Genomic DNA, 14,817 nt, shown 5'->3' on the forward strand with positions numbered 1-14,817 from the left:
ACATTGTGCTACAGATACAGTAAGATGAATTGATTCTAAAACTTTGCCAAATCTTTAGAGTGTGACTACAAGCACACACACCCTCCCAGAGGAGCAATGATATGAGAGTCAATACGACCGAGTAGGTTACGCGTACACCACATGTGTGCTGTTTGGTGTGTTTCACGTGTTTACATGTTTAAAAGTTTTAAATGTAGTATGTCTTGTATTGTTGATTGTGAGAGTATTTTGGTCACTCATTCCTGATTTTCATGAGTGCTGTTTCCCACGAGTGGGGTGCAGTTTGCAAATAGGTGGCACCACACCCATAAACGACATATATAGCAGCTCATTACAAATGGGGGCTACAATAAAGCTATGCCTCGCTTGTATTTCCACAAGTATCAATGACGGACATCATAAACAACAGGTATCATCTTATGACGCCACATTAGCTAGATGAATTGCACCGTATCACTGAGCATGTATTATTTATGCTTTCATTAGAGGTAGTCAAACTAGGAGTGGCAACAGGGAGTCCACCTTGGTCCTGAAGAGGAGCCTAGGTGTAAGGCTCCAAAACATGTAGACTAGGAAATCAGGTACATTACATCCCCCACTTTTGCAGCCCCCTTTTTATTCATACCACCATCTATTAAGTCATTGGAATTACTAGTAGACAGGTAGTTTTAACCCACCCAAGACCCCACCACTCCTATCCCTCCTGTGATTCACATTGGCAAGACTACATCAGTGCTCCAGGTATCCCGTGAGTCGTAGCACGCCCCACTCCATAGCGGAACGGGGAAAAACCAAATAATGAGGGGTTTTCTAACAGGAAAATTATTTTTCCTATACATCCTGTGGTAGTTCTTTTAGCTGGGCCTCTGTTGATCATGAGTTAAAAACAGCATGTGGTATTTAGCACATGTGCCAAACACCACATGTCTGTAATCCATGTGCTTTAATTAACACATTACTATTTAATGTTTGCACTATTTAACATGTGATATTTACTGCATGAGAAAATTAAATTATGTGGTAAATAACGCCCAATTAGTAGTGCAGGATGTTTGTAAAAACAAGTGGTAAATACCACCTTAAAATACCTTCAGCCAAAAGCAGGCCATAACAATTGTGATGGATGCCTTGGAGAGTGAGTAAGAAGTGTATACACTCCCCACTGAACACAAACACAGCTATGGCCGCACAATGCAATCATCATTGGTACAGAATGACTTCCTGGGACAATTGACTGCACTCAAATACACATGGTTCCCTCATTTAGACAGACACAAGTGTGCTGAAACTGTGCTGAAACTGTAAAATGAAAAGCAAAACACAAACGCTGTGGGATAGCGTAACTGGATGGACGGAATGCAGAACCAATCAAACATTCACCCCCAGTCACAGATCTGGGTTTAATCCATCCATTATTTTGCTCACCATGCCACCCCAGTTTGAACCCAGCCATATGCAAATCAGTCTTGACCCTGTTCCTCAAGGGAACAGTCCAGCCCGAACTGCCAGGCCAGGTTCTCCCTGGACCGGAAACAAGCATCCTGGGACCGGTTTCAGGGTTTCACCCCTCATCAGCCAGGCTAGCTTGAATCCAGTGGCACAGTGAGCCCGGGACCCACGTCTGGGCATACCGGGCGCACTTAGGGCGGCAAAAGCAAAGCAAAACACAAACACTGTGGGATAGCGTAACTAGATGGACGGAATGCAGAACCAATCAAACATTCACCCCCAGTCACAGGTCTGGGTTTAATCCATCCATTAAGTTGCCTCCAGCCAAAAGCAGGCCATAACAATTGTGATGGATGCCTTGGAGAGTGAGTAAGCAGTGTATACACTCCCCACTGAACACAAACACAGCTATGGCCGCACAATGCAATCATCATTGGTAAAGAATGACTTCCTGGGACAATTGACTGCACTCAAATACACATGGTTCCCTCATATAGACAGACACAAGTGTGCTGAAACTGTGCTGAAACCGTAAAATGAAGCAGACTATTTATGTGTACATGTTGAGTGATGTGGAGCTGTGTATACTGTACAGTGTTTAGGTGCTATGGGAGAAACCACAATTTCATGATTCTGACAAGAAGCAACGTTAGTCATACTGTAGAGATACATGACCTTTAGCTACTGAGAAGATAAATGACCCCTCATAATCAAGATTACAATGCATTATATTGTTGTGGTCCAATCTCAATACGTGCCAGCAATGCCATAGAAGAGTGTTGGTAGCCCCTATGACATCACATACATGAATCAATAACAATGACAATAACAATAACAATAACAATAACAATAACAAATGACATCACTCTTCTTCACAATCATGATGATTCTCAAGCAAAGACAGCTTCTTAACAACCACAAGTATTTCCATTACAACTCTGATGTTTCTTACCTTGGCTTCCTCTGGCCTGAAGATTTTATTTCATGTATTTAACTTCAGACAAGTTTAGGATGAACATTTTTTATTCTTCCCAGAGCTTTAGGTAGAGCTTAGGTGGAGAACTACCTCCAATTGCTTGGTTTTGGCAACTCACTTAAGTGCGTAAAATTTCAAGGTTGTGTATGTGATATGTTAATTCAGTACTGATTTTGCCTAATATCTCCTTCCAGAGACATGTATTTGTTAGTTTCTGGTTGCATCTTCTGCATGAGATGGCACTTTGAGCAGTCATTGTATTTTACCACCTCCTTGGCCAGGACCTCCAGCTCAAGACTGTACTTCCTTTCCCTGCCTAAGTTCATGATGGAAGAGCTTATCATGCTTCTGCAAATAATTCTATTTGCTTTGTTTCAAGCTGCTTTGTCTACAAAAATAATGCCTTCACTAACCCACACAGGAGAAGATGTTGGTGTACTTCCCAAGTGTCCTAATGTGCCCTCTGTGAGTTGCTCTGACTGTCTCTGTTATCTAGGGATTCATGTATACCCTCCACGAACTTCCAGTGCCTGATAATGGGCACTTTCTCGTGTTTTGTGCTGGTGATATTCATTGGGTGTGGTGCTTAGCACATGCATTAAATAACACATTCAGTATTTACTTCATGCACTAAATAACATTCATTCAGGCCCTGATAACACTGTGTAAAGCCCTGTTTACACATTGGTCAGAATTATGAGTCTGTTTTTATTCAACACGTCAGATAACTATTGGGTGCATTAAATAACTCAACAGGGGAAACCTGCCAACATGTAGAGGGGACACGCATACAGTGTTTACTATATCATGCAGACTTTGATGTGTAAAACACCAAAATATGCATGTTATTCCACAGAAATAAGTGCTGTTTAACTCACTCGATAATTTATGAACTAGTATTGGTATTTACCAGGTACAATAAATAACACCTATACTTCGAACAAGCTGTTGATATTTAACCCAGTTTTCTAACTACTAATTCCATTGTGAACAGTAAAACTCATAATCAGTGTTATTTAACACATGCGCTACTTACCAGACCCCATCATACCAGTATTTACCCTATGTGCAAGCTTGATGTTTTTTATCACCCAAGTCGTAATCAAGACCCTTCCCTTGAAATTACACTAGATAACAAGATGATGTCATTTTAGCTTTCCAAATGATTCACAAAATAGTGCTTTGTTTCTTGAAAGTGGTTCATGCCATTTATTTCATTACCTCTAAAACCTCAGACAACACATCACAGAGACCTCAAACTGTAACAGTAAATATTTTCAATAGAAGTCTCATGTTCCATGCTACCTGCAGATACCACATAATAGAAGTTAGCAATACTTTAGGGACCTTAAACCAGGGACACTTGGACAAGAGGAAACAGAAACTGTGCAGCAGCTCTCTCTAAGTTGTATGGCCTTTGCCTGCTCTTCCACCCTGTCAGAAACTGTTCTCTGGTGCCAGGCAGTGCAGCTGCCAGCTCTTGTGATTCTACTTTTCTTTTGCACCGTTCCAGCTGCACTACTGGTGAGCGAGCAATGACAGATGATGCTCCTGTCACAAAGGAGTTTCTGCACCACAAAGGAACAGAGCACAGGTTTGGGGCATCCCCAGGGTAAGGGTTGACTTAGTAGGGTAGTGTTCTTCCTCTAATGAGGATAACTTAAACTTCCACAGGCAGATGACATGTCCTCCATGGGGACACCACTCCTCATGGGTTACACAGGAAGGAATTGCGAATCCTGCTTAGAATTTTCTCCCGTCAGCTATAAAAGTGCCATGCTCAAGTTGCTGATAACAATACTGATATTTCATGCCAACTGGACTAATTGCAATGGGGTTATCACTGTGTGCTTCTTGTAGAGAGCTCTAGACACAAGAAGCAGTTTTCTAGGGATCCTCTGACCGCTAAACATCTTTGATGATTGTGTTGAAACCTTTCCTCAACCGCTGGAACAACTGCCTTCTCTTCCTTAGTAGTAGTGAGACTGTAGCTGCCTGGACCTGCCCTTCTCACCAGCCTTGGTGTCTTTTGGTCTGAGGTTTTCCTGGCTGCAGTCCCCTAGGGCCTACAGGCTATTTTAATCTTCCTTGCCTGTACTAACCACCCATCCAGGATTTTCCACCACATGCACAATGGCTGTGTACATGTCTGCAGCACCCGACACAGGACTGGAGCACAGAGGTCAAGGGACCGTGTTATTTGGTTCCCCAGCAAGTCCACTCTCTGAGCTTGAGAGGAAATCCAGGAGCTACAACCTATGAAGGGAGTTCACAAAGCCATACTACAAGCCAGGAGTCTTTAGACTCCTGACAGAAGAGCATTAGCCTGGGCTGGAACTTCCTCTGTTCTTGCAGGCTCTTTCTCAGCTCACTGAGCCCCTGTGTTTCCTGAGAATAGGAGGATCCAACACAACATGGCCATGCCACATCATCCCTCCATCACTTTGAGTCTCCTGCAAGAATCACATTATTACCTATCCCGCCTTGGCATTGCACCATGGAACACATTACAGCCATTTTCCCCCTTAATCTAGGCTCACCCAGGCCTGGTGTCTTCCCTCCAAAATGTTAAAAAGTGTTCTGATGGTGACTCTAGCTAGAGGTATCTATGTCCTCATTAAGTCCAATGCGGGGACACCCTCTGAGCTACTTAAAAGTACATTCTGCCATCGGATCTGCAGTCTCTTACCCAACGTGTTCCTCCAGCAGAAGAAAGCTACTCTCCTTGCAATGAAGCTACTATGTTCTGGCATATTTGATTTTTAAGCCAGGCACTAGAACAATCAAGTCTCCCAGCCAGGCAGCTCGAAACACAAATCTTTTAAAAGCTAGCTCATAAAAATAGGCTATTTTCTGAAATATGTAAAGACATTCAATTATGTCAATATTGTGGACCCACAATTTGGATACCAGGCAGTAACTCAGAAAGTTGTATAACATGCCAATTTCGAGATACTCTAAACACAATTAACACATACTGCACCATGAAGATTGTACTGATTTTACATTATGACCACAAAGGGGTGGTGAAGTCTCCTTTGACCTCCAATAAAATCATAGCAATTTAGGCACAGCTCAACCTGTCACAATGCCACCTGTGCAGAGATACTAGGCTCAGTCAGACAGCAGTCTTACTTTCTTAACCTACTGATGTGCACTCAACTGCATGCCATCGTTCTAGCACAATTTGCTCAGAGCTCTTTATACCAGCTGCACTGACTTTACTTTAAAAGGTAAACATTGCAAGCTAGAGTTCAAAGCAATTTTTTAAATGGTGAGACTACATTAAGAGGTTCCATGCCACAGTAGAGATCCAACACTAAAGGTCCAAAAGTTAGAACTCAGCTTCTTACTCATATGGATTAACTTTTCATTGTATGGTCCTTATTGCCTCCAATTAACACATCAATCAGTGCTTCATGAGCATCGGGCAAGCAAAAATAGCACTACATTTTGTAAATAACTATTACTATTGTTCCCCATCAATTAACAACTTAATGACAGACAATATCAAGTGTTCCTTGAAGTATCCCATGTACAACAGCACTACTGTGATGCAGTTTCTTTCTACTTCACTCGAAACAAATCTTTAGAGCAAATATAAACCAGGACGTTTACATGAAAGCAGTCTTCAAAAAATGACTGTCGTATCAGATGCAAGGTATACTGCATGATAATGAAACATATTTTTTAATATTACACCTGAGGTTCAGCTAACTTTAGATCATTCAATAACACATAAGAAGAAGCTTACCCCAGGTTGTTTTGTCATATTGTCTTCATCTAAAGATTGCAGAAATCTGGATTCTGTGGAAGAAAATAACCTTGAGAAAACAGATCTAAAGAAAGTAACTATAGCAGGCAAAACGTACAGAACACTCACTTTTATTTTTTCAATCACTTTCACATTGAAGAGCACACAGGTTTAAACCTTGTAAGTGCATGTGGGACGACCTCAAAATACACCTGTCAAAGAAGATTGTTGCACAGTACAGAGGAAGGGAATCAATGTGATGCAAAGTAATGCTTCCGGTAGTACAACATTGTGGTGGTCATGTGGTGGAAATTAGTGCATCAAATGACACTTTCTAAAGCACAAGCAGGAACACAAAATACTAAATCACTGCATTTACACAAATGACAGAACTTGCATTAAAAGGCTAATGGTGATGAGCCTAAAACGTGCCTTATATGATGTTAGCAAAAAAAAACTAAACAAAGATGTAATAAGCCCACTAAGAACTGTTACACAAACATGGTGCTTTCTGCCCCTGACCACTTCCCATCTGCCCCCGTTTTCAGTTTGTGTGCCCCTGCCCTCCCCCTTTCTTGTTCATTGTGTTGTCACAGCCCCTTTGCTGCCTCTGTTCTCCATTTCTGCCCTGCATTCTTGCCCATATTCTTGGTGTCCGTGCCCCAGGCTCCTCCCTCCCTGGTGCAACGTGCTGTCACTGTTCGCTGTTTAAGCATATTGCAGTATGCCTCTTCAAGAACATGCTCTCCATGGTTGTGCCCCTGCCAACTCCCTCCTTGGTGCATTATGCTGCCATTGAAGTTTCCTTTTTTAAAGTATTTGCGGTACCATGGGGCTGACGTAGTCACACTAGGTACTGCGGTACCAGCTTTTGATACCGCAGTACGAATCACCCAAAATAAGTTTCTGGGAGGAATTCACTTAAAATAGGGATCTGTTTAAGACTTCCCCCTCCATGGTCCAGAGGGTCAGGTTGTGTCCACTCTTCCCCCTTAAGAATTTTTCAAAAAGAAATTCAGGACTCAGGGGCCGAGTCCCAGGGTACTGGAATGTTGGCTGCAACATTTTGTTTGTAGCTGCAGTAAATCTCTTGGCACTGTGGTATCAGTCTAACAGCCAAGTTACATTAACTTTTTAGTCCCGCCATGACCATCCTAAGCACCTCTTTAAAAACTAATTTCTCGAAAAGGCTTTACACCAAATTACAAAAAGTGCACTTTCTGAGTAAAGTTCTAACGTTTTGCTAAATCTGATGCAATTCCTATCAGCCATTTTTTGTAGATGCTTTAAAACTTCCCTATGGGGATTAATATGGCAAATCAATGTTTTCTTGGCCCCATCAGCTTAGGGGTGCACCTCTGCATAGAATATGGGTACATATAAAGATGGGCTTTAATAGTGCAGAGCTAAGGGCCTGTTTTATGCACCTGCAATGCTTAAAATGAAGTGCTCTAACCCTGTATTTCTTTGGGTTAGTGCTTCATTTCTAGATAGAAACAGCTTATCAACAGTGAGCAAGGTTTGCCTCTGCCTGAGCTCTGCTGTCAGAAACAAAGTACTGACTCAGAGTAATATTGGGTTAAATGAATACAGTTTATGTACTGCGGGTGCTTAGATCTGCAGTGCTCCAACAGAGCACCACACGACGTGGGTCACATTGTGCTGCACACTGTAACTGGTGAATTCTAGAGCTTTTTCGATTTTGTCTTCACTGAACCATAACTGACCTTTAACTGTTGTTTTTTACAGTGAATGTCATGGTGTTTTCTATGACGTACTGCTTTCATCTTACATGTACTGATTCTGCTCCGTCCATTGCATTCTGACAGGCCCTGTGCCCAACCTACTTTGGCTGTGCACAGCTGACGTTGGTAGTAAAACCTGTCTGGCCTTGTATTGGGCTTAATTTGCTGCCTGGCAAATGTCATGCAGATTCTTCAAACTGTGCTAAAATGTACTTTGGAAAATATATATCGCAAAAGAAATCATATCAGTACTGAGTTAATATTCATGCATAAAGGGATATTTCCTATTCTCTCTAGTTCAGATCTACAATGGTCAAAGCGAAAGACAGTCCCCCTTGAAATTTCCTTCAATAGGACTGGTCTCCAGGTGCCAACAAATACCTGTTGTGGTTCAGGTATCTTCAAGATTAGTCTTTTGGGGCCACTATGGATGTAAGGGATTATCCCCATGTGTGATCTGGGTTGTAGTGTCCATCACTGAATGATGCACACTTTGGCTAGAGAGAGCTGTGTCAATATACCTCTTGCTGTGATTCTTCATTCTGGGATTTTCAAGCATTTCACAGGATCAGCAACTCTGGCGATGGAGTAATGTTTAATTTGTCATATTTTACAATGGCATGCTATCTCTTCTGCCAATAGGACTGTATTTTAGTACGTTGCCATAAAATATGAAGTATATGTCACTTAATTATGCCCAGTGATAGTCATGCAAAATCTTGAAGCAGCTAAATTCAGGGCAAGTGCACAGGCTCCAACCATTCGTCATCCATGTAATGTTTCTCCAGGCCCCTCTTGCCTTTGGTGTTGGAGAAGGCACTCTATGGGGGGGGGAGGGGCAAGCAAAGGTTTGTAATAATACCGTCATATAGACCTGAAATCATAATAACTCCATTTCACCAGATAGTCTTGTAGGGCAAATATTGTCAAGTTTTTTGGCACATGTCTAAGTCATGTTTTTACTTAGTGTCCTAGTTGTAAGTATTTCCAAAATTGTTTGTGCCCTAGTTGGAATTATGCTGATAATTCTATAAAAAGGTTTTTGAAATAGCCATCCAATTAGATATGATTAAAAGTGTAGATACTTTAAGAAGCCAGGCTTGCCAGAGAAATGGTTACTTATCTATGAGCAGTTCTGCATTATGCCAGATTAGAGCAGCCAGCAAATGAACCCTTCTTTTGCCCAAAATTTTGCATCTCAGTCAGCATATGGACCAGTTCCATAAGCTCTGTTTTGTCTGGGCTTCTTGCATGGTTGTGGCTTCACCGTGCTGAACTGTAGGTGTATTTCCAGGAAAATCTAACCAGACATTTGCTAATGCTAGTTTAAGTGGTAGCCTAGTTCAGGTAAATAAGGGAATTTTTTGGCCTCATTTACAAACCAATGCCAGCCACTGCATCTTCTTTTTTTGGTGCAGCGGCAGCGCTAGCAGTGCACTACACTGCTCCATATTAACTAACTGATACATTCGTCCGATTCTGCCATTTTGTAAAGCCCTGGGTCACATTATACCTGCACTAGGTATAAGGTATGCAGAGTAGGCATTCCCACGGAAAAGGCCATGTAGAACTGATGCAGTGAAATTTACAACTTTTCACTGCGTCACTCTATGACTTCACTGCATCAAAATTGTACCCTGAAACAGGTCCCAGGATGCTTGTTTCTGGTCCAGGGAGGACCTGGTCTGGCAGTTCGAGCTGGACTGTTCCCATGGGGAACAGGGTCAAGACTGATTTGCATATGGCTGTGTCTAAACTGGAATGGCATGGTGAGCAAAAAAACTGATGGATTAAACCTGTATCTTTGACTAGGGGGTGAATGTTTGATTTGTTCTGCATTCCGTCATCAACTGTTCTTTTTGCATTTGTTGCACCAAGTGGAAAAGGTATGCCCAGACGTGGGTCCCGTGCTCACTATGCCACCAGATTCAAGCTAGCCTGTCTGAAGAGGGGTGATACCCTGAAACCGGTCCCAGGATACTTGTTGCTCATCCAGGGAGAACCTGGTCTGGCAGTTCGGGCTAGACTGTTCCCATGGGGAACAAGGTCAAGACTGATTTGCATATGGCTGGGTCTCTAAAATGGAATGGCATGGTGAGCAGAAAAACTGATAGATTAAACCCAGATCTGTGACTGGGGGATGAATGTTTGATTTGTTCTGCATTCTGTCCATCAAACTGTTCTTTTTGCATCAAAATTGTACCACCTGCTCAGACCAGGCGTAAAAATTGATGCAGATTTTCTTCCAATAGGACTCCCCTCGCATTACTAAAGTTGCATTAGTTTAATGAAGCAACTCCAGCAATGGGGCATTTTAGCACCAACAGATGCATCCGTATTTGTGACGCATCTGTGAAACATGCACCATGGAGCTCGGTATTGTAAATACAGTGCATCATGGCGTCGTTAGTGGACGTGTGACAGGCGCAAAAAGTCTGATGCATCGATGAAGGTGAGTCAGTTTCTTGTAAATGAGACTTTTTGTTTTATAATTCCATCTGGGGCAGACCGAGCCTATAACATTATAAACTGTCACAAATTGTGCATAGTCACAAAATGAGCATTTACCAGATGCAATTTACCACCAACTTGAATCAGGTGGTACCCATGTGAAAATTATAAAACCAGCCCCAGAATGTATCAGTGGTTTCAACAATGGCGGTGGTATATGTGATTGAAAGAAGAATATGCATACCGGCTGGATTGCAGAGGAGGAGGAGACACAGGAGGATTTTAGACTCTGAGCACCTCCATCTTGACAAACTAAGAAAGACATCTATCAAACGTAGAGGCTAAGTAGAACTGTAATTGTGGAACTCAAAGTTGATTTAAAACCATAGCATGAGAGTAATGCGCCTTGTAGTAATTCTTTCCCCATCCATGTACAGGCTTCATATTTGTTGCGTCTCTTAGCCTGGGATAGTTACCAGGGTGTAAAAGGTGAAGTTAGCGGGGTGTCACAGAGTGCTCTATCTCTAGCTATTTGTGCATTCCTGGGTGCTATTTTGATGCAAATAAATGTTCACATTTACATTCTTCACAATGCACAAGACGTTTTGAATATATAAGTACATTTTTGTAGGTTTGCTAATTTTCCACGCATGGTTGGGTGCACAAATGGTACATATGTGCCAGTCTGCTCACCATCTGCCATTGAGTACTTATTCCACAACCGGAAAAATACATTTCATTAATATACAAGGGCTCTCTATTGCTAAAAATGTGATTACAGATATAGTATCATGATTTCCAGGGAGCACCCATGATATCTTTCTGTTTAGATACTGTGATATTTACATAAGGCTGCAAAGAGGAGATTATGAAGATGGATATATATAATAGATAAATTGTCTTCAGGTTTTTCCATGTGTTACCACATATATTTAGAATATGATGTGCTAATATGTAAATTGATGTTGTAAGTGATAGTGCTTATGCCCGTTGCCCATGGATAATGACTCCTTTTATGAACCCAAAAAGAACAGATAATGGACAGAATGCTGACCAATGCAAACATACCCCCAATCACAAGACTGGGTTTAATCCATTGTTCTTTTGCTCACCACACTACCCCAGGTTAGACACAGCCATATGCAAATCAATCTTGACCCTGCTCCCCATGAGAACAATCTAGTCCGAACAGCCAGGCCTCCCTGGACTGGAACAAGCTTTCTTGGACTGGTTTCAGGATATCACCTCTCATCAGGCAGGCTAGCTTGAATCTAGTGGCGCAGTGTGCAGCGGACCTACGGCTGGGAATACCCTTCCCACTTAGGGCTATAAAAGCACAAAGAACAGATGATGGACAGAATAATGAACACTGCAAACATTCACCCCAGTCACAGATTTGGGTTTAATCCATGGTTCTTTTGCTCACCATGGCACCCCAATTTGAACCCCCGCCATATGCAAATCAGTCTTGAGCCTGTTCCCCATGGGAACAGTGCAGCCCGAACTGTCAGGCCAGGTCCTCTCGGGTCTGGAAACAAGCATCCTGGGACCGGTTACTGGGTATCACCCATCATCAGCCAGGCTAACTTAAATCCAGTGGCTCAGGCCAAAAACTGCAAAAAGAACAAATGCTGGACAGAATGCTGAACAATGCAAACATTGACCACCACGTCACAGGTCTGGGTTTAATCCACCTGTGACTGGGGGTGAATGTTTGCATTGTTCAGCATTCTGTTAATCTTCTGTTCTTTTAGCTTTTGTCACCATAAGTCGCAAGGGTATGCCTTCAACCACTGTTTTCAAGCTAGCCTGGGTCATGAGAGGTGATACTTCCAAAGTGGTCCCAAGATACTTCTTTCCAATACAGGGAAGACCTGGCCTGCATTTCGGGCTGGACTGTTCCCATGGGTAGCAGGGTCAAGACTGATTTGGAAATGGCTGATCCCAAACCGGGGTGTGTGGGGAGCATAAAATGATGGATTAAACCCAGGCCTGTGACTGGTGGTGAATGTTTGCATTGTTCAACATTCCAGCCATCACCTGTTCTTTTTGCTTTTGTCGCCCTAAGTTGAAGGGTATGCCCAGATGTGTGTCTCGTGCTCACTGAGCCACTGGATTCAAACTAACCTAGCTGATGAGGGGTATTACCCTGAACCCGGTCTCAAGATGCTTGTTTGCACTCCAGAGAGACCTGGCCTGGCAGTTTGGGCTGAACTGTTTCCACGGGGAGCAGGATCAAGACTGATTAGCATATGGCTGAGCCCAAACTGGGGGTGCGTGGGTGTAGGAGGCCGCCCTGGTTTGTAGTGGACACCTATGTGAAATGTAGGCCATGCCTAGAAGCCAGGCTCTCTAGAGGTAGCTATGGATGAGCAACCAAGGCTTATCTAGGAGGCATGCAAAGCTCATGCAATACCACTGTAGTCACACAGTACTCACACACATGAAAGAAAATACTCAGTGTTACAAAAATAAAGGTATTTTATTTTGGTGACACAAAAGCCAAAAATACCGTAGAGACTATACTCCCTTAGGAAGTAAGTAATACACAAATTATATACACTAGTATGCAGAAATAGGCATACAAACAGTTAGAAAACAGTGCAATTAGTGAAAATCACAATAGTTAGAAATGGGCCTAGGGGGAGCACAAACCATATACTAAGGAAGTAAAAGTCGGTCTCCCACCTGGGCAAGTGTAGCATGTAGAGGGGAGCTGGGAGTACTATAAAACTCCAAAGGTAAGTACTAGAACCCATCCCAGTGACCAGGAAAGCAGAAATAAAATGCAGTAACTTTCCCAGAGCACACACAGAAACGACAAGAAGAATTATACAACACCCAGAAGAGACTGCAAGACACCAATTGTAGATTCCTTGACAAGAAGACCTGTGGAAGAAGGAGACCAAGTCCAAGAAACACAGAAGAGTCCAGGAAAATCAGGAGCCCCTGCTAACCTGTATGAAAGTGCAAAAGGAGAACCACCGGTGAAGAAGAAAAGTCAGAACTGCACCTAAGAAGATGAAGTTGGGTTCCTGGAGAATGCAAGTGATGATCCACACTGCATGGAGGATTGCAGTTGAGTTTGCGTCGTCGGAGTCCGCCAACAAGCCTTGGAACACGCAAAGCTCGCAGTTAGACGAAAATGGCACTGCCCAGGACCAGGAAGGACCAGGTGGACTCTACCCAGGATGGTGAGTCAGAGGGAGCTCTCAGCGACTCAGAGAGCCCACAGACATCCAGGCAGCATGCAAAGGAGTCCCACAGCATGGGGACAAGGAAGGTGCACTACGACAAAGGCTCCCACATCGCCGGAGAACCACTCAGGAAGCTGTGCTTCACAGGGTAGGGTACTGGGGGCCCGAGCTACAAGATGCATTAAGGACTTGGAGGAAGGATGCCAACAAGCCTTGGCAGCTGCAAAACATGCGGTGCACAGGGGTGCTGTCTTCCTTGGGGAGGCAAGCTCCTACCTCCACTAAAGTTGGACAGTTGGATGTAAGGACCGTCTGGGCCACTTCCGTCTACCACCCATGATGTTGGATCCATGCAGCTCAGCAGGAAAGGGGATCCACGCAGCCGGTCCTCATTGCAGTTGGTGCCTGCAGAAGCAGGGGAGTGACTCCTTCACCCCAAAGGAGATTCCTTTGCTCTTTGATGCAGGCTGAAGACGCTCTGTCTTCAGAGGATGCACAACCAGGAAACAGTTGCAGTTGCTGGCAAGAGCCGGAGATACAATGTTGCAGAAGGAGTCTTGATTCATTGTTGCAGCTTGTAGAGTTCCTGGAGAGTCCAGATGCAGTTTCTTCAGTGAGAATTCGAAGTGGAGGATTCCTGCTGGATTCTTGCAATCAGAATGTGAGGAACCACCCAAAGGAGAGACCCTAAATAGCCCTGAAAGGGGGACTGGTCACCTTGTTGCGTAGGCTCTCATTATCCTAATGAGACTACTGGATTTTGAGTGGCAGAATCGCCTGCGGTGTGGGAGACTGAGTCTAACCCACTACAGGTGACACCTGTCGCTCCAATCCAGGTTTTGCTCTGGCTCACTAGCAGTGAAACATCTCTACCCCAGTACAGGGATGGTGGGGTTGCCCGGCACATGACATAACTGGTTTCTCAGGGAAGCCGTGGTCACTCAGGTCTCATCCATTTCTCTCAGTTACATTAGTCTTACATACACAATGACAAACAGAGGCAGTATATATTTCAATAATGCTTTAATAAAGCGACTGCATCTTAGATACCAAAGCGTGGACTGCAATAACCAGGACGATACAGCATAACAAGATTAAAATTGTGAGAAGAGGGTGAAACATAAAAATAATGCTACCATATTGTCACTAGAGTCAACAGACTAATTCCTATCTATTCTATGATAGAGCACAGCGTGTTAAGCTCTAATTCTGCCCTTCAGGTTCCCCTGGGAAGACATCATCCCC

The 14,817-nt window shown here is 43.3% G+C and overlaps 1 protein-coding gene across 1 annotated transcript in view; it reads right to left on the bottom strand.

Annotated features, from left to right (window-relative positions):
- TNNI3K (TNNI3 interacting kinase) overlaps nucleotides 1-14,817 on the bottom strand; it is a 2,589,932-nt gene that overhangs the window by 1,019,471 nt on the left and 1,555,644 nt on the right. Inside the window, exon 19 of the mRNA XM_069232439.1 lies at nucleotides 6,180-6,232. Within this exon, the coding sequence (XP_069088540.1) occupies nucleotides 6,180-6,232 (53 nt within the window). The remainder of the gene's footprint in view (nucleotides 1-6,179; nucleotides 6,233-14,817) is intronic.

The sequence above is a fragment of the Pleurodeles waltl genome, chromosome 4_2 (assembly GCF_031143425.1).
Source record: "Pleurodeles waltl isolate 20211129_DDA chromosome 4_2, aPleWal1.hap1.20221129, whole genome shotgun sequence".
In the NCBI taxonomy this organism is placed as follows: Eukaryota; Metazoa; Chordata; class Amphibia; order Caudata; family Salamandridae; genus Pleurodeles; species Pleurodeles waltl.